At 40.0% G+C, this 19,436-nt stretch overlaps 1 protein-coding gene across 2 annotated transcripts in view; it reads left to right on the forward strand.

The window, feature by feature from the left end:
* The window catches only part of tbc1d1 (TBC1 domain family member 1), a 48,394-nt gene that overhangs the window by 14,444 nt on the left and 14,514 nt on the right, over positions 1–19,436 (forward strand). For both annotated transcript variants that reach the window (XM_022758513.1, XM_022758514.1), the window contains exons 2-12: positions 2,143–2,733; positions 4,368–4,457; positions 4,545–4,649; positions 5,611–5,743; positions 7,439–7,530; positions 8,269–8,385; positions 8,682–8,807; positions 9,064–9,212; positions 9,939–10,202; positions 11,739–11,872; positions 18,164–18,364. In XM_022758513.1, coding sequence (XP_022614234.1) covers positions 2,143–2,733; positions 4,368–4,457; positions 4,545–4,649; positions 5,611–5,743; positions 7,439–7,530; positions 8,269–8,385; positions 8,682–8,807; positions 9,064–9,212; positions 9,939–10,202; positions 11,739–11,872; positions 18,164–18,364 — 2,002 coding nt within the window. The remainder of the gene's footprint in view (positions 1–2,142; positions 2,734–4,367; positions 4,458–4,544; positions 4,650–5,610; positions 5,744–7,438; positions 7,531–8,268; positions 8,386–8,681; positions 8,808–9,063; positions 9,213–9,938; positions 10,203–11,738; positions 11,873–18,163; positions 18,365–19,436) is intronic.

Here is a 19,436-nt window from a genome sequence, read left to right on the forward strand (position 1 = left end):
TGTGGAAATTTGTTTTTATATAGACTATATTCACAGCCAAGTAATACAACATCAGCATAATACGTGACCTTTGTAATTATTGGGGTTTCCTGAATCAAGTTTATGAATGTCAGTGAGTGTGTTTAGTGAAAGTTTTCAACTTGGCATGTTCCATTTTTTTAACGAGCTGCTATAGTTTGACTTTTGGATCCATTTGGGATTTCAGCCAGAGACACTGTGTTTGTAGGGACAGAGAGACAGAGCTATTGTGTACAATACATAAATTACATGTATTCTAGGATTACAGAGGCCTTTCCAAAAAAATAAAATGCAAGTGGTAGTATCTCATTGCATATGGTAATTTAAATACAATATTATAAAAATGTGTGTCATATTTTAGAAATATGGCCATTTCTATGTGAAATATGACTTCTACCCTTCTCTCAAGATTTGGTTACTTATAAATTTTTTAAAGCTTATGATTTAATATTGATATTTATGAATTCATTCATTGAGTTAATGGTTAATATTTTTATATTGGGTCAAACAATGGGTCAAATAACTACCTAAAATGTGAAAGTGGATCCATGATCAATTATCAAATGACTGCATTTCCCCTGAACAGTTTTTTTTTTTTTTTATCGTCTTTTAGCTCATTGTTTTTGGCTTTTATGGCTGCAGTGAGCAGCTGTTTTTAGCAGCAGACGGATGAAATTAGCAACTAGCTGGTGAACATATGGGAAGTATTTAGCTATTTAAGTGCCAGAAATTTCCCTCAACAGATGATGTAGACAAAACAAAGCTAGAAGGAGAGTGAATATTGAACTTACATTCCCCAGGCTGCCAGAAACACAACTCACATGAATGCTAATATACTGTAGCTCCATGTCTGATAGATATGTAAATATGCGTCTGTTCACAAACATGTTAAGCACAGCAACTTAATAAGGTGAATAAGGTGTCAGTGTCTATAGCGAAGTGGCAAAAAGGATAGATTATTGCTGCTTTAAGATTTAGGTAAAGGACGTTGCCTGTCGAGCAGGCGCAGACGGGCTTTGCAGTAAACAGCTGCTGCGAAGTCTGGCCTCCGAATGGGACCTCTTTCGGGTGAACAAGTCAACAGCACTTTTTGCCTTTACATTTGAATTGGCACTTTAAATCAATGTAATATTGCCAGTTTCAATTTCTTTCATCAGTGTTTTTATGATCGCTCTGCAAAGTTAGTGTATAATGTGTGTTTTTGTTGGAGCATTGGCGTGAATCTGCTCTCCTTTTCTTTAGTCAGTGGTATTTTGAGTCTCTGTCACAATGTGTTTGTGGCTGTGTGCCTACCCCTGTTTTTGTCTCGAAGTAAACAGTGGCATGCTGAGAGCATTTAGCTTGCACACAAAAATCTAAAATACACACAATATAAACATATCAAGATGGAAATACTGGTAAATATCCAGTTTTAGGTTTTTATTTTTTTAACACAGAAAAAATGGGTAAGCAAAGTTTATAGGGAGATAGTGAAGAGGTAAAAGGGAAAGGAAGGAATCAAATAAAGGGAAAGTGAATACAAAATCTGCTTTGAGACAAAAGGTCCAAATTTGGCTTCTTTTCAATGCCGGAAGACATCACAAGGGATGCTGTATTCCAGGGAACCATAACACACATTACACCATATGGCAGGTTAGATCATGGTGAGGTGTGGTATCTACTTTGATAAATGGAAAAATTGTGTTCCATGCAGTATTTCTTTAGATTTTATTTCAGTGTTTATCCACTATTGCTACTCTATGCAGTCACATGTTTCTGGACATGTGCCCTCAGTGCTGGGGCAGAAAGGAAGAGGGCCGTTAATGTCTGTTACCTAAAGAGACAGACCTGAAGAGATACCTAACTGTCATATGCAGCTCTTAGGTGTATGTGATCGCATTAGAGAGTCTTACTACTACAACTACAACAGAGGCGGTTTTGTGTACTTGTGTACTGGCAGGTGTTTATATGTGTGACTGTCGTCAAGGTTATACTCAGATGGATGTGATCATATTCACAGACTCTCAACACCCAGTTTTCTTCCTCAGTCCCTATCTGTTAGTTTAGTATAACTGTAAGTTGGCCAGCTAAAATGTTTCTTCATAGTTGTTACAAGTTCTTATCTTTTTCTCACTGTCTCTCCAGGTCCCTGAGATCATCAGTACGTTGAGGCAGGCTGGCAAGAGCTCTGCACGCAACAATGATATCACCACCATTTCCAACAAAACTTCCACCGGAGGCAGTGACCCCTCTGAACCATGTTTTTCTTATCTCTCCGCAACGACAACTTCAGCGGCCCCCATCATTGCTGTGTCTCCGACAGCTTTTGCCAAAAAGTTTGAGGTGCTGTTTTGCGGCCGCGTGAGTGTTGCTCACAAGAAAGCCCCACCCGCCCTCATTGATGAGTGCATCGAGAAGTTTAGCCAGTTACATGGCTCAGGGACGACCGATAAAGGAGGAAATGTTGGGGGATTAGTGGGTGGGCTGAGGAGGGCATTAACCTTCCAATCCAATGGACTGGGAAGTGGTGCTGTTGGTAATGGTTCTGCAGGGAGCCCCACCACCGGGAAGCGCCCTGTCCTGTTCAAGCGAGACCCCAGCTTTCCCTGCCTGCAGGCCCTGGATGAGAACGGACTCTCACCTGAGATTTCTCACACCAACACTACTGATGCACTTGCCCGCTCTGCTGAAGTACAGCCCACCAGCCTGCGGGAGAACAGGACCATGCTGTTTACGGTAACTCTCAGAAATCTGCTCTTTAAACTCTGTGCTGACGTGTGAGTTACAACGTGACTGAGTGAGCGGTGCAGCAGTCTCATTTGTGCATGGCAGTCCTGATAAGCCTGGTCCAACTGTAAAATGACATCAGTCTCTTTGAAGGTATTTTATATGTTGCATTGAGTTAAGTGATGCCTTTGTCACTATGAAGAATAAACAGAAAATGCTGTGGTTGATTTTGGAACCAAGGCTGCTGTAAATGTAGTTTGCTAATAGACACTTTAACCATCATTCTGATGAGAACAGTTATTTCTTGGATTCTTAACAGATTAAGATGATACCGTGATAGTTAGTTAGTTAGTTAGTTAGTTAGTTAGTTAGTTAGTTAGTTAGTTAGTTAGTTAGTTAGTTAGTTAGTTGGTTGGTTTATTTACTTAAGTATCACAATACAGTTATGTAAATAACTTTACATAATCAAATAGAAACATGAGGTCCAATATTCCTCATACAATAAAGTTCTGTCAACACATCAATAAAATTAAATTACCCAGTCCACTACTGGTTAAAACCAGAATCACATCATCTTTTCACAGTTTAGTTATCACCCACCATAGAAAAATTTGAACAAAAGCAATATTGCAAAGCACACTGCTTTTCAGATGAAAAGTCTTTCGTCCAGCTCACACAATGGTTTTCTCTGACGTCTTTGTTGAGAATAAGAAGAGTACTTTATAGTGTAGTAAAGTGCAATTTTGGACTTCCTAAATGACAAGGCCTAGAACACAGTCACTCGCAAAGGACAGAGAGGGAGAGAACAACGAGAAAAATATAAATCCCCTAATGACTCAGCAAGATTGAATGCTGAGTGCTGCTCAAAATGAGCCTGGTCAAACTCCCCTAATTGACCTTTATTTGACCTCTACTGACCTCCTGCCAACAGGAGTTTTCCTGTTTGTCCTTCAGACAGGAAATGTTGACCGCTGGCACAGGAACCACCAGTGCCTGTTGCTGTCTTCCTCAGCAGATACAGCAGACATACTTTTGACATTGATGATACATCCTACTGCTGCCATGGATAGCAGTCAAAATTACGTCATCCCGGTTGCATCATCCTCTCATTTTTTTCTCCTTAGTCTTGAAGAGACAAATGAAACCCCCCTTTTCTTCTAGAAAGAGTCTGATTATGTGATTCATATTTGATACAGAAGGACAGTGCAGGAGAATAGCTGTGCTCAGAGTTTGACTTGTGATTTGACAGGCTTGTTTATAATGCACCACTGACTCCCTTCTTGATGTCTAGGCCTGATGGTGACTCATATCCTAATGATGTTGAGAACAGGAATATCCCCTAAAGATGAATTGTCCAAAAATGCCCTGGTACTTTTTGAACATAAATAAATAGACAAATAACTGCCTCATTTGACACATTTGACTGTTAAAAAAATATTATTTTTAGCTTTTCATTTATATCATTCATCAATCACTGATCAAGGTTTGTAGTTGCAGCTCAGTTCAATGTGAGAAACTGGGACTACCTTGTGCTGTGAGGTTCATTGTTGGTGTCAAAACCACATAAAAAAAACTCACCTCACACACAACCTATGAAAACATATCCATATACAGAGTCTAACTGTATTTCCTTTGTCTTTTAGGTTGGCAGGTCTCAGATCTTCTTGGTTAGTCCAGACACTAAGAAGGTTGCCATAGAGAAGAGTTTCAGAGAAATCTCCTTCTGCTCACAGGTATAAAGCACTGGAATTGTACATACTGTTTAAACTGTCTATATATGTCTGTTTGTGATTTTTAAACTATCATTCTTGTTTTTCAAGGGTATTCGTCACGTGGATCATTTCGGCTTCATCTGCAGAGAAACGGTGGAAGGAGGGAGCTGCCACTTTGTTTGCTATGTCTTCCAGTGTACAGACGAATCACTGGTGAGATGGTGTCATGTGCATTGTCATCTCCACTCATAGTTTTTTAAAGTAACAATTGGCAAGGCACAAATCCTAATAGGCATATATTCATTTTTAATACACTTATATACACCTAGAAAAGACTCTTGTCTAACTGTTTGTATGAATATAATTCTCAGTGGAGTTATGTGTATTTCTCGTTGCCAATTCTCATACATTTCCCTATTAGTGCTTCCCACTCAGTTTTAGTATTTAATCAGCCCACTCAGTTTAGTTTAACACTTCACAAGTTTGCTTTGGATTTAAATTCAAGTGCCACACTGCATGAAGCTGGCATTTGTCACCAATGTTGTTTTTTATTGGTCGAGAATAAATGCTGCTCTAATTCTATAGACTTATGACTCAATGCATCTGTGTGCCACTGAGTCATCGTGTGCCTTTGTCGACACAAGCCAAATGGACTGTCAGGTTGATGAAAAGCGTTGGTCATTAGATGGATGTACTGTACTGTATAGATGGCAGCTACTGTTGCAGTGGGACTAGTTCGTATATTATTTTATATATAGTCACTGAACCTGATATTGCTGCCAGAGAAAACAACCTGTGGGGAAACACTGCATATCTTTCTCTTTGTTAAATGTATTTCTTTATTGTGATACATTTTTACTTCTACCAGTTTTATACCACATACAACTTCTCACAGATTTCCCACATATATTAAAATTTATCTTGAATTAGGAAATGAGAGTTCTAGGCATAGTAACAGAACGGATCCTAAATATTTAAAGCCTTTCATTATTTAAAATCTTATTTGGTGGTGTGGGGTGAATTTGTTCTAATAATTGTTCTACAGTGTAATACAGCTTTGAAAGAAGCCAATGTAAATAAATACAGGTAGAAGCAAACTGATGAATGCACTTAAAAATTATTGAAGGTTGCATGACGGAAGAACAGATGAAAGTGCTGTTATTTGCTCTTGCAGGTGGACGAGATCATGCTGACTTTGAAGCAGGCGTTCTCTGTGGCAGCCCTGCAGCAGAATGCAAAGACCCAGAGCCAGCAGTGTGACAGCTGCCCCATGCAGCAGCTCCACAGGCTGTGTGAGCGGATAGAAGGTAGGAAACGGTCCCTGGCCTCCTTGACAGTGCATGAGTGAAAGATGAGGAAGTTAAAAAGAATTATAATTGGTTAGACAGATTTATTTGTCAACAGTAAAAGTAAATGCAAGGCTGCGGCTACCCAGTCCTGCCATATAGTTAAACTGTCAAGGATAAAAACACATCAACACAAAACACATCGAGGCCCTCTTAAGGGGAGAGAAGGGTACGATGGCACATAAACACAAGTTGGAGATTTACACTGCAGTCTGGGTGTGGAAGTCATATCGATATTGATTGTCAAATTCATACAGCTTTGTATACTTGTAGAATAAAAGAGCCATTTTGTTCAACCATTTGTACATTTAGCACTTTAAATCCAGCAAAGAAATTAACTATTTTAATACAGCGCTAAAAGGCTGAGCCTACAGCTGCATTTCATAAATATTTGATGTACGTTTCAAATGCGTCTGCAAGTTGACATGAATGAGATGGATGAAAGAAGGAAAAGGACAGATATAGCCACTGCTGCAGTGTGATCTAGACAGAAACAGCACAGTTGTCAGCTGGACACCCAACTGCCATATTGAAAATGTTACAAAACCATCTGACAGGTGTAGCGGCACAAATGGTAATTCAGTAAGAATCTAGGTAACTGTTGGCCGTGATAATAGCATTACATACGAACCATTTCAAGTTTCCTGGTTTTCAAGTTACAATGTACCAAGAAGCTATTCGGTGCATTTAAAGCATTTAGAAAAGTAATACCTGTCTAAACATTTGAATCGATCAGCAACAGCCTATTGCTGGAGCTCTGAATGTACTGAGTAGTTAGACAGTGTGAAAACCTTGTCAGATTCAGCTTTGTTTTGACTCTTTAATGTTACTGTACTCTATCCAGTGTTTACATACAGTACTAGTACGTGTTTACAATATATACAGTATATATATATATACTATAACTTTGCTTTGTTGGTCTATCTGTACATATGATATTTATTGCATGTCGGTTGCTCTTCCTGAGAGTTTTGTCTTTTTTCCTCAATTAAAGGGTTTTTTGGGACGTTTCTACTTGTCTGATATAAGGACAGATTGTGGCATGTGCTGTAAAGATTGTCCACTAAGGAAAATTTGTGATTTGAGATATTGGGTTATATAAATAAAATTGACTTGTATCTTATAGTATCACGGTAAATTGTTTTGGTATACGTATCTTATACAGTATCAGTCATTCATTTGTGGGGCATATTCTGGCTGTTACATTAATCAGAGTTTGGATGCCATGGTGTACGAGTTGCTGTGGCTGATAAGGTTTTCATTTCTTAACATCTCTGATCATTTAATATGATGTGTGAAATGCTGAGACATAAGTAATGTCCAGGTATTGATGGTTTAGGTCTAATGGAGGCAGAGTTGATATGTTGATTGTGGCAAGGTTGATCTTTTTTTTTAAATGATCACAACAAATAGCTCCTTTAATTTAGTTTTTTTTAGTCTAATTGTAACGAATGTATTCATACTTTTTATTTATATAGATAACTGCATCCATAAGGCATTACGGTATACTAGATACTATGCGACTGAATAATGTGACCAAGATACCAGGACACTAGGACGATACAAACATGCATCTGTTATTATGTAAAACAAATATGAGGTGAACCTAGCTTTGCCTTTTAATGTATTTTAAAACTGTATTTGCATCATTTTCAGGTCTACACCCATCTAAAACCAAACTGGAGCTTCAGAGACACTTGGCCACTCTGGACAATCAGGAGCAAGCATCAGTCTTTGAAAACACTATGGTAATGTGTCTGTTCTGTCTGTGCACCTAAAGAGCAATGTGTGAATTCCTAGAGCTCCCTTTGAGGTGACTGCAGCAAGATAAGAAACCAGTCAGTCTGCAGTTTTGTACGTTCAGCATGACTGAATCACTGTAGAATCACAAGATTTTCATGTGGGGGTTTACAGTGACGCATTCATCCTGCTTTACACATGACTTAAATAAATCTGACACCTCTTTATCTCAGTTGTTTTTTTCTCTCTTTAGCTCACTTAATGTTATTGTGTCTTTTCCAGAAACACCAGTGCAACTGATTGATTTAGTGCTTCTATTTAACTGTTGGAAATCAATAATGTCTTTGGATCTAGTGATGTCAAAAGCAAACTTATTAGAAGTGGTAAAAGAAGAAGAGATGAGTATCCACAAACCCACTATGACTCAGCTGACATCTGCTGGTGATACAGCTGAACTGCAACACTGCAGCAGTGTGTAATGTGTAAGATGTCTCTGTTAGCACAGCAGTTTATGTGTCTCCTGACCTTGGAGATTATCTCTCTTTATCTTAGCGACCTGCGCTATAACAGCATGACGTTTCCATGACAGTCAGGCAATGTAATGTAATTGTATTTTACAGTCAAAAAGCTTCTGATTTGTACGTTTTTTTTTTTTTATAATAGCTGTTCCTCACATCGCTTATATTTGCCAGAGTTGAATAAATATGAATTAATTTAAAGAATGTATTTGTGTTTGTGTGTTCCAGAGGGCTCGTCCTAAGAGCGATCAAGAAGAGAATGAGTTGGTAATGGCCTCACTGAGGAATCTCTATGAGGAGAGACAGAAGAGTCATCAGCACACATTACCTGGAGATGGCAAACAGGTAACTTTTGCACCTATATAATGTGCATCCACAATCTAACAGCTCTGTCTCTGCTTTGTAATATTCATTTCCTGTTTCTATTCCAAATATGTCCTATATTTCCTCAAAACTGTCAACAATTCCATGACAGAATAAGTCACCCAGGAAAGACGTCTGGAAAAAGATATTTTTATATCTTCCATTTACACACGCATACAAGTAACTGTCAGACTATGTGATCCTCCCTCTCACTCAGTCACTTTTGTGCCTTCTCTGTCTGTCTCTCTGTGTTATATCCTCTCTCCATGTATATATAGGTGTGTGAGGAGGCAGGTCCGGCCCCTGTGGAGGCGCAGCAGCAGAGTAGCAGCCGCCAGCGACTTGAGCAGTTCAAGAGTCGAGCCAAGCGCTCTCTCACTGAGTCCCTGGAGGGCATCTGGAAGGTAACAACACATGTTTTGTTTTGTGTGCATTTATGCACAAGTATGCACTTGTGTATAAGGGAATGCTATCATTACTTTAAAATCTACATGCAAGTAGAGATGGTAGTTTTTGTTTTCAGAGATTATGAACCATTACATTTTGTCCACAGAAATGGTGTTTTACCAAATAAGAGTCCCTAAAGAGGGGTCCTGGTTTGCAGTGTTTGTTTGCATGTAAAAGCTACACTCATAAGCTTTGCGGGTGTGTTCTTGGCAGGGGAGCAGCAAGGCCAGAGCTCAGAGGGACAACAGTGAAGGAAGTGACAGCAGTTCTTCCATCTGTACTGTCAACAGCAGTCAGGACCAGCCCTGCTTAGATGACCCCTTGTCTGCCTCCTCTCAGCTACGACCCACCAGCCCACTCAGGTAAACACACCTAAACACACATGCCCACACACTGACTCATATCTCGGGTCACAGCAGTCACTGTTGTCAGAGCAGTTCTTCTTGTTTATCTTGGTTTTCATGATTTTTGTGACCCTTATATAAGTCAGGGGCCTTGTCATCAGGCCTGTAGTCATAAGCCTGGTCAGGCTCAGCTTGACATAATAATCAGGGTCTGCTGCAATACCACAACAACACCTGTGAGCTTAGGTGTAGTCGTCTAGTGCATTGCAATCTGGGTGGAAGGCAAAGATTGGAGCTTTGATGTCCTGACACCTGCCAACAGAGCTGTCAACTGCTCACTATCCGAGTTGGATCAGGTGGTGGGTAGCTGCTAGGCAAACTGCCAGACAAACTCCCGTAAACCCAACTATAATTTCACAGTCTTAAACTATTACTCTAGCAAAATTGTTCATGAATGTGGGAGCTGGGGATAGTGAGGATTATGTTGAAAGCCTCCAATTTGGGGGTTTATTATGGAAGTTGTGGCCAGATGGAAAAATTGATAGAATTGATTGAAAAACAAAAAGTTGTTTTTTCCATACATGCTTTTTAGGTGTTTTTCTTGTCACCAAAAACAGACTTACAAGTCTAGGTAGTGTATATTGTATCTGTTGAGCTTTTTTTGTGCGGGATTGCATTAGGCTTGTATATACAATATCATACCATTTATTTCTTCTAACTCTCTTCCTGTGTCATTTTTTTCAGGTGCCACAACTCAACAGGAGACCTGAAGCGCCTTGACACCTCTCTACCCCTGTCCCCCTCCTCCTCCTCTTTACCTGGTGATGTGCAGCCACAGGGCTTCCGTCGACGGGCCAGCACCTTCAGCCACCCTCCCACTCCCTCCTCAGGACTTGAGTACTCACCGGTGCACACGCTGATTCACACTCCACAGGACCCCACTGCTGCTAACAAGCCCAAGCTCGTGCGGCACTACTCCGTCAGCACTGACACGCCACACCAGAGCAAGTAAGGGAAGTGTTTGTGTATGGTTGTATTGATAGTGTGCGTTGGCAACAATACAAACAAAGTAATGGTGGAGGACTAAATGTTGCTGGACAGTAGAATGTGAGAATGTGGCCAGTTATTCAGTATTGTCGGATTTGAAATATAGTACATGAAAGTATTGGACGCAGGTATTTCCGGAGCTAAATGATTGATGTGTTGCAATCTGAAAGTTTTCCCATATTGATCATGTGGAGAAAGAGCATGGTCTTGTAAGGGAGAGATGAAAGCAAAAGAAAGAAGGAAAGCGGTAAATAAGGGTTAGGGTTTAGAGGAAGGAAGTGTGAGAGGGAAAGTGAAATGAAAACTTATTTGCTATTTATAGCATTAATTTAAATTTTACTGTATGTATTTCTGTGTAAGTATGTGGTCTGTCAGTGATGTGTATGGAACTGCACTTGCAGACTCAATGTTTTATAAATGGAAATGACCAGGAATTAGTCTCATGGGTTGTGGAATACATGTGTCATATGCACATTTACTGTATAAGTAGAGGAAAATAAATAGGAGTTATAAAGAACTATGTATAGGAGTATACAGCCATCTTAATGCATTAAGTGGTTGAGCTCATGTCAGAGAAGTGATGCTTCATTTTTTAAAATCTTGATAGTCAACCAAAATTCTTGAGAATAGCTTTTCACCCTCTATCTCCAAGCGCTGCCTTCAAAAAACTATTTTCTTCCATTTCTGTGCTTTTTCGCTTTACTTTTTTTCTGTTTACATGCTTTTTTTCAGTGTCTTTGACTTTCTTTGCACCTTTTCTTTTCCTTCCTTCTTTATATTTGCACTGATTCTCAGACTTGCCCCAACCGACTCCGCCCTTCCTCCTGTTCCTCCCTGCCCTTCATCCCCCTCTCCTCTGCTCCCTCATCATCCTTCCTCCCCTTCTTCTGGAGCCCGGCTCAATAAAAGAAGGTGAGAATCCTGCACTGGTTCACTGTTCAGCCCATGCAGTATCTCTCATCTTAGTGCTCTGCAACACAAAAACACCACCACGTCATAGTCTGCATGAGCGCTAGGAGTCACATCCTTCTGTTGACATAAAAGGAGTTCAAAAGCATTTCTCCCAAGCAAAATGTGTCTGTGTGGATGGGGGCCTAAGTTTCTCTTTTCATTTCTGTTTTGCCTCCTTTTGTCACCTCCATCACTCCATCTCAGTCCTCTGGGTGGTCTGCGTGCTCGTCTCCACTCCTCCTCCTCTGTCCCTAATTTTCTGAAATTTCAATTTCTGGCTCCTGTCCAAGAGATTGATTGTCCTGAGCCAAAGAGCAGGTACATACACATGTACACCAAACAATCATGCCACGTTTGTGTGTAAAGCATAATAATAATAATTTGTGTTTCTTTCTCATAGATTCCTTTCACTGATTTCATGTCTCTATTATTTGATATATACACGTGTATAGGCGTGTGTATATGTGTAAACAGTATAGTATGACCTATTGCATGTTTAACAGGGTACATGTAACCTTCTCTGTGTGTGCTTGTTTGTGTTTTCAGTGATGTAGCGGCTCTCTCTACACCAAGTGCAGCATGTGGGGTTGGAGAAAGCCCTCTGCGCAGTCACCGCCACTCATGGAGGCAGCAGATCTTCCTACGGGTCGCTACACCTCAGAAGAACACAGACACCAATGGTAACCAAATTTATTTTTCTTTATACAGGGTTCCCCATGAGGCCAGGCAGTGGCCCTTGTAGTAAGACACTGACTTCGACAATGTCTGTCATTATCAGTCCCAAAGAAAGTTCAGGCTTTAATATGCCTCACCTGTCCAGTTTGCTGGAATGGATTCCCACTCGGTGTTGGTCAAGGGTCTGCTGAGTTGGTCAGTCACAAAGAAAATTGTATTTCCTATAAAAGCAACTTTTTTTCTTGGATTAAAACTGATGATTGAGTCCTCACCAGGTATTTTACTATTTTTGTAAGAATGTAAAGCATTGTACATTATTAATCTTAGTCTAGCATAGCCTATCTTCACACTCTGTTTTAGCTCTGTAGCAGCGCTGGAGAGTCAAGTCTATAGTCTCAAATAGAGTTTATTGTCAAACTAAAATGAAAGTGTAACTTCAGTTACCTCATCTATCAACATGATGCCAGTTAATCATGTTCAGTCTTGTGTATGTCACATCACTGTTTCGGTTGATGCCCAGGATTCTGACTTGCACCAACTTACAAAGTGTGAGCATGCACGCGAGCAACAGGATACTGGAGTTCCACCAGTGTCATTAAGGGTTTTCTGAATGTTGCGTATAAAGCCTTTAAATACATCAACACGAACAAAGACCCAGAGCACATGGGAGAGAAAGATTATTGATTTACTAAATATGTGCAGCACTTTTTCAGACAATAAAAAGTCAGATAACGGGGCGTCGTGTGGCGTAGTGGTCTAAGCAGGCGCCCCATGTGTAGAGGCTACAGTCCTCGTTGCAGTTGGCCCCGGGGCGAGCCCTGCATCGGACGGCCTTTGCTGCATGTCATTCCCCCTCTCTCTGCCTCCCCATTTCCTGTCTCTCTACTGTACTATCAAATAAAGGCATAAAAAAGGCCAAAAAAAATTTAAAAAAAGTAAGAAAACATTTGTCCATATGTATAGTGGGGCCACATCGAGGATGTGTGTTACTACACTAACCGAAATGTGTATGTAAATATGACACAGTTACTTACATGCGGAAAAGAGGAATGTAACATGTCTTTTTAGCATTTCCTTTGTTCTAATGCACACCATTTTTAACATTATCCAGGCTGACATCTGGAACAAAAAGGCGGACTTCTCACTCCAAAGCTTAAAACAAAGTGTACTGCACAGGAAAGGGCATTTAAGGGCATTTGAGACAGTGAAAATTCTGTGATATAATTTCTTTTGACTGAGTTATGCACATATTTTGCTTACTATTACAAAACAGTATGACATCTCTTAGTTGTCTATCTTACTTGCCAAAATAACAAAAATACCAGCTTTGTGTACTTGATGATTGTAAGTGTGTCTGTGTGTACATAAGAGCTTTGACAAGCAAAACACTAGGATTACTCTTCATGCCCCAGTTGCAAAGTTCAACATGTCTTCTTCTAAGGAAGAAGACAGTTCCAGGTCAGGACACCTGTGTAAACAAATGTGTACTCATATGCGTACATGTACTGTATGCTTTATAGGCTTCCAAAATAAATGAACATGAGCAAGACACTGCTTCATCACCTGTGCTATTATTAAAAACGGCCACATTAAGTCCCCACGTGTTGACAGTGGTGCAGTGAGAAAGCCTTTCCACTTAGTGTCACTCTTCCATTTAACGTGTGTCACAGCTGTAAGGGTTTGTCAGGGTTTGAGGGGTAAGGGCTGGACCCAAATGCAGCCAACACATGGGATACGGTGTAGACAGGTTTATTAAACTAACACTCACAGGGAACCACAGGGGATGACAACAGGTAACATGAACAGACTGAAGACAAACCAGACTTGAACAACTTTTGGAAGATCCAGAAATCAACAGACGTGAACAGGCTAAGGACAAACCCAGAGACAACAGTGACAAACCGACCCAGACAAAGGGGAGCACAAAGACTATATACACAAGGGGGGCAAGGGTGATTGAACACAGGTGAAACACATTAGGGCGGGGCAGACAATCACCACACAGACACAGGACCAAGACAGAAAGCAAAAACACTGACACACAAGGAAACCAATTACAAAATAAAACAGGAAGTGCAAAAAGTCCAAACAAAACTAACAAAAGGTGTCTGCCATAGCAAACCATGACAACGTGATGGTTACATGTTGTTTTTCATGTCTATTCAAGTAGTTATGGTTTATAATGCAGAGTGCTGTGGGATTTTTTTAAACTAATATATGTCAACCAAACATCCAGAACTGACTGCTCTGAGGACCAGTACAGTATCCACTGCTAATTTACCTTTGAAATCTCAAGATAGAAATCACCCGAGTCATATTCTTTTCTGGTCTTTAAAAGCACCTTGTCAAAGTATTCAAAAACTATGGTTTGAATGGCGATTTAAATTCCAATAAAAGAATTGGAATGAAGTTCTCAACATAGCTAGTAGCCCTTACAGTGTAGCCCTTACAGCGTCTAAACTTAAGACTAAAGATTGACGGCCACATGGCTGTGGCAGCTTTTTCTTGTTTTGGAGCTTTGAATTTTGCATTTCTAATTGAGCTTACATTGCTCTGTGTCATGTTATCAGTTGATTTTTGTCTATAGGGCTAATGTTTGACAATGAAGACTGTCATGAAATGAAACAGACTTGATGAAAAGCTTTAATGTAAACACAATCAAAGCACGTCTGCCTGCAGATTGGCAGTCCTGTCAAATATTGTAGCAGTGTGAAGGGTACAAGTAGAAAGCTGTGTCTTGCCTACAGTGAAATCATGTTTTAACCACAGATAACTTTGAAATATCAATCACATGATCCCCGTCTGCCTGTGCAGAGGTGGGAATCAAGCTTGTGCTTGCATGTCCTCAAATCCCGCATTTTGATGATTATATGTTGTGTGTGTGTGTGTGTGTGTGTGTGACAGAAGAAGTGTTGACAGTTGATATAGTTGGGTTGGTTGCACTGTAATGCCTGTATGAAGAGCAAACACAGTAAAAAAAAAAAAGTAGTCTGTTATTTTTGATTTTTGCTTGACAGACGTAATCAAGCAGAAACTTTCAGGCAACTTTTGTGCGTCTGAACTACCTGATGTTCAAAAACACCTCATCATATGATGCATGTAATTTCATGGTCTTTGTCCATTTGAATGTTTCACAGTGTGGAACAAACAAATGAATCATAATACACATAGAACATAATAGCTTGATATATTACCAAGGATTTTTGTATGTTATTTCTATTTCAGGTACTGTCACCTGAGTACAAAAGTGAAGGTACAGTAGCAAAGATATGCCAAGTGAGATAAAGTGTCAACTGGTATTGAATCTGAAAAATAAACAGGGGCACTTTCCACGTCAAAAACAATAGGGATGGCTGTTTTGGTACAAGTCTTGCGATGCCAGTGTTGCTTGGATCTGTGTCATATCCTTCACTTTTATTCAGCCTAATGGCACTGACTTCTGTAGCTGCCATTGCAATTGTGATTTTTTTTTATCCAGAGGAATGAGTGAAATAACAGATTACAGCTATACAAATGAGTGAAATTAAGCTCTTGAAAAATTCCCACAGTCATGGCAGAATATGCCAAATACAAGAAAACTTCATTAGAAAAGAGGTTTAGCAGTTCCTACTAGTAACTTTGTGTGGAAAGTCATGCACTGCTGTCTGCCACTGTGTGTTTTTTATGCTACCACTGAGAGGTGCCAAAACCTAAAATTCTGGCTTTACCAACACACTGCAGCCATACACATTTCCATACAGTTCAACACCTCTCTGATGCAGTCTCAACAGGCTTCACAAAGGTTTTTTTTTTTTTTTTTTTTTTTTTGCAGGAGTAATGATTATATTACACTGTAGGGCATTCCCATTACTGTGTTCCCTCCTGTACACACCCCTCTGTGTTTGACTGTAATAAATGCAGCAGGAATGTGGGACTAATGTGACCTTTTTATCCACCTTCCCACTCAATAAGCTTTTGATAAAGGATTAGTTAGGTTTAGACCTTTTATCATTGTGTATTGTTTCCTCTTCAAGTGAAACAGGTAAGCAGCAGGTAAAACCTCTCCCCTTGTCAGCAGTGAAATCCACACCTGAAGTTTATTTTGACAGTCAACTGCCATGAACTAAAGGAAAAACAATGCTTTAAGCAGGTCAGATCGGCTTCGTGCTGACTGAATGCGGTGCTAAGTTGGGTTTGGAGTTGGGTGTGTATTTATGTGTGTGCTTACATGCATGAGGTCATGGGTGTGTCAAGTTTGTGTGTGTGTGTGTGTGTGTGTGTGTGTGTGTGTGTGTTTGTGTTTGTGTTTTCGTGTGCGTGTGTGTGCATGTGTGTGTGTGTGTGTGTGTTTGGGGGGGTGGTGGTGTCTCAAGGTCATGTTGACAGTCCACACACAGACAGCGCCAGAGGAAAGCGCCAGCCCTGTTGACCCACTTTGCATGTTGTGTGTGTGCTGTGACTTGGTTCTGGCCAAGCTGGAGTGTTTGCTCAGGGAGTGGATTGTGCCACTTTGAACAAGAGGGTGTGTGTGCGTGTGTGTGGTTATTTTGACGTTAAAACATGGCTTTAGTGTTTACATTAAGCATATGCAGTACTGTAGCAGGTTAAGGTTAGATTAGGATAAGGGGCTCGGGAATTTATGCTCTCAGTGGAGAGTCCCCACAAGGACTGCAGGATAAGATAGTGTGTGTATGTGCTCAAGTGTGTGCATGCATGCATTCATTTTTCACACCTAGAAGCTAACTCTTTCCACCATGTTCTGTTGAAGCAGTGTAGCAGTCTGTGTTTGTCTAACAAATACATGACTCTGTTAAGTAAGTTAATCTTTTCTGGGTGTGTGTCTGTGTTAAGCATGTGTTTGGTTTGTCTTCACGTCTCTTATAACTCAAGAGCTGTATGTTTGTATAATGACACTGCTGGTTTCAGCACGCTTCGGAAAGTCTCTCTGACACAGACACAAAGGCGTACATTAATGTTAACCTCATCTGGCACAAAGAACTCAATTGTCATCATGTTTGTGTGTAATGTGTTGATATACAGTATCTAGTGCAAGACTTATCTAAGGTATTTTTTATTTTCACCAGAAGAGTCTTTGGAAAGATAAGCATCAAATTTACATACCTTTGCAAAAAGTTAAGAGGTGTGTGTGTGTGTGTGTGTGTGTGTGTGTGTGTGTGTGTGTGTGTGTGTGTGTGTGTGTGTGTGTGTGTGTGTGTGTGTGTGTGTGTGTGTGTTGTTTAACCTCAATCATGATGTTCCTACAAACTGAAAGAGAAGCAAGTGCTATCTGGATAGTTGTTATGTCCTTTTTCTAAACAACACAGGGTATTTTGAGGTTTGGGATCCACCCTGTACTTTGGGGTGGAGTCACACAAACACTTTTTTTTTTCCTGTGTGTGCGTTGCACCCAACTGTGTCAAATATATCTATGTTTAGCATTTTTCTTTTCTATTTTGCATGAGTGTCCGAGGGATGACAGAGAGAGAGAAAGGAGGTCAGGCAGCCTCTCTCCATCTTTAACCCAGCTGATGAATTCTGTGTTCGGATCTGAACCTGCTGACATTGGGTTCTGCATTTTTCCCATTTCTCACTTGACTTTGTTCCTACCTATAAATGAATTAAAACTTCAGTGAAATGCAGATTAAAGAATCCAAACAATGCACAGAAACACAGTCCCTTCCTTCCCCATAACCCTCTCTTTTTTTTCTTCTTCTTCTTCCTTTTCCACCCTGGCCATGGTGCCAGGAATCGGTGTGTTAAGACGCATACCACAAAACCACAAAACTGTGGGTTGGAATCCAAACAAAAACCTGTGGGGTGCTGAAACATCCCTTAATAAATTAGTTGACAGAAATGAATGGATAACTGTTTTAAAACTCTTCACTTAGTCACATGTAGTATTAAATAAAACTTGATACAATTGGTGTTTATAGCCTCATAAATGTGAGGATTTGTCATTTTGGTTCATTGAAAAAATGTATTTTAATTGTTTTTTTACTTTGAGTCAGTCATTTTTTTATATATTTTCAGCTGTGCAATAAAAACAAACATCTTTCACACCCTGTGAGTCTAGAAAATGAGAATACTGTTGGTTTCACATCAGATATTTTATTTTTTCCTAACAAATTCTGCTGTTTCACACAATCTGCTTACAAAGTTATGTTTTTTCATAATACTCTGAGTTAGAAGCAGTATTGTTAATCACAGTCTTATTATCTGTTGTTATTCCTGCATCCTCTCATTTGCTGCTGCAGTGAACACCTAATGTAGCATAATCTGACGCAGCCTAATTTAATATAATCTCATGTGTCTCTCAGAGCGGGGGGATCCCTGTCTAGAGGGGGGTCGAGTGTGCGTGGGCCAGGTGGGAGTTGGAGGAAGTGGAGACTCATCCATGAGGGTGGTGCCTGAGGAGAGGACAAAAAGGAGCAAAGAGGAGCTGAGGGAGCTGTGGAGGAAGGCCATCCTGCAGCAAATTCTGCTGCAGAGGATGGAGAGGGAGAACCAGAAACTACAGGGTGAGTTGCATGTATGAAGGGTTTTGAAACACACATAAACACTAGGAGCCTCCATAGAGTTCTTTTTAGCTCTTACTATGTTGTTGCACGCATCCTCCAATATAACAGAGAATATAAATGAAAATAAGCTTCACTACAAGGAACAATGTAATGTCACATTATTATTAAACTTATTATTAACATGGCATGTGTTCTTTCAAAGTGAACTAAAAGATTTGAATGTCTGCCTAAAATGTAAATGCAACATAATACGGACCCACTTCAAATATTACTGTACTCTAAAATTATGAGTTTATAAGGTAAAACATACTATAATAGCCATCATCATTGATATTATTGTGAACATTATACTGCTGCCAGTTCTTGCAAAGTTGGCTTGTTGACTATTTGCATGATAACAAGAACAGCCGCCAGCAGCACTTAGTAACACTGTTACTATAATAATAACATCATGATTTGGCGTTTCTAAAAGATAAATAGCAATACAATCAAGTCTTTCTTTAACCCATTTCTGGCAGCATACCTTTCCAGATGTGTACACACACACAGGTCATCAAGTGCACACCTGTTTTTCTGTCTTTGAATATTAAGACCCACCACAAATGAACAGGTTATATAATATGTAGTTGTGCCTGTATGTGCGTGTTTTTCTGGTTGGTATATCAAAGGGTGTGTCCACCACCTCTTTCCTGACCCAGTTGGCACGTATCAACACATACCTAACTAACACGTCACACCCCTAACTACCTGCACTGTATGCAAACCCTGAATTGACACACATGTAACACTTTACCCATCACACAGATAGAAATGATGTCTACTCCGCAGGGAAGTAAAAGAAGAAAGACAGGGACACACAGTTGCTGTACTCGTATATTCACATCTCTGGCATGTGGCGGCTTTCTTGAACATTTATAGTTTATTTGTGTTTTATTCCTCCCATTGGGTGCGCTCCATCTTTCTATTCGTTATTTGTCTGGGTGGAGCTCAACTCTGTGTCCTCCGTTCTATCAGTTTATCTATCTCACTATTCCCTGGTTTATGGGTCAACTGTAAAAGTGTGTGTGTCCGC

Source organism: Seriola dumerili, unplaced genomic scaffold, assembly GCF_002260705.1.
Source record: "Seriola dumerili isolate Sdu_G_001 unplaced genomic scaffold, Sdu_1.0 BDQW01000301.1, whole genome shotgun sequence".
NCBI lineage: Eukaryota > Metazoa > Chordata > Actinopteri > Carangiformes > Carangidae > Seriola > Seriola dumerili.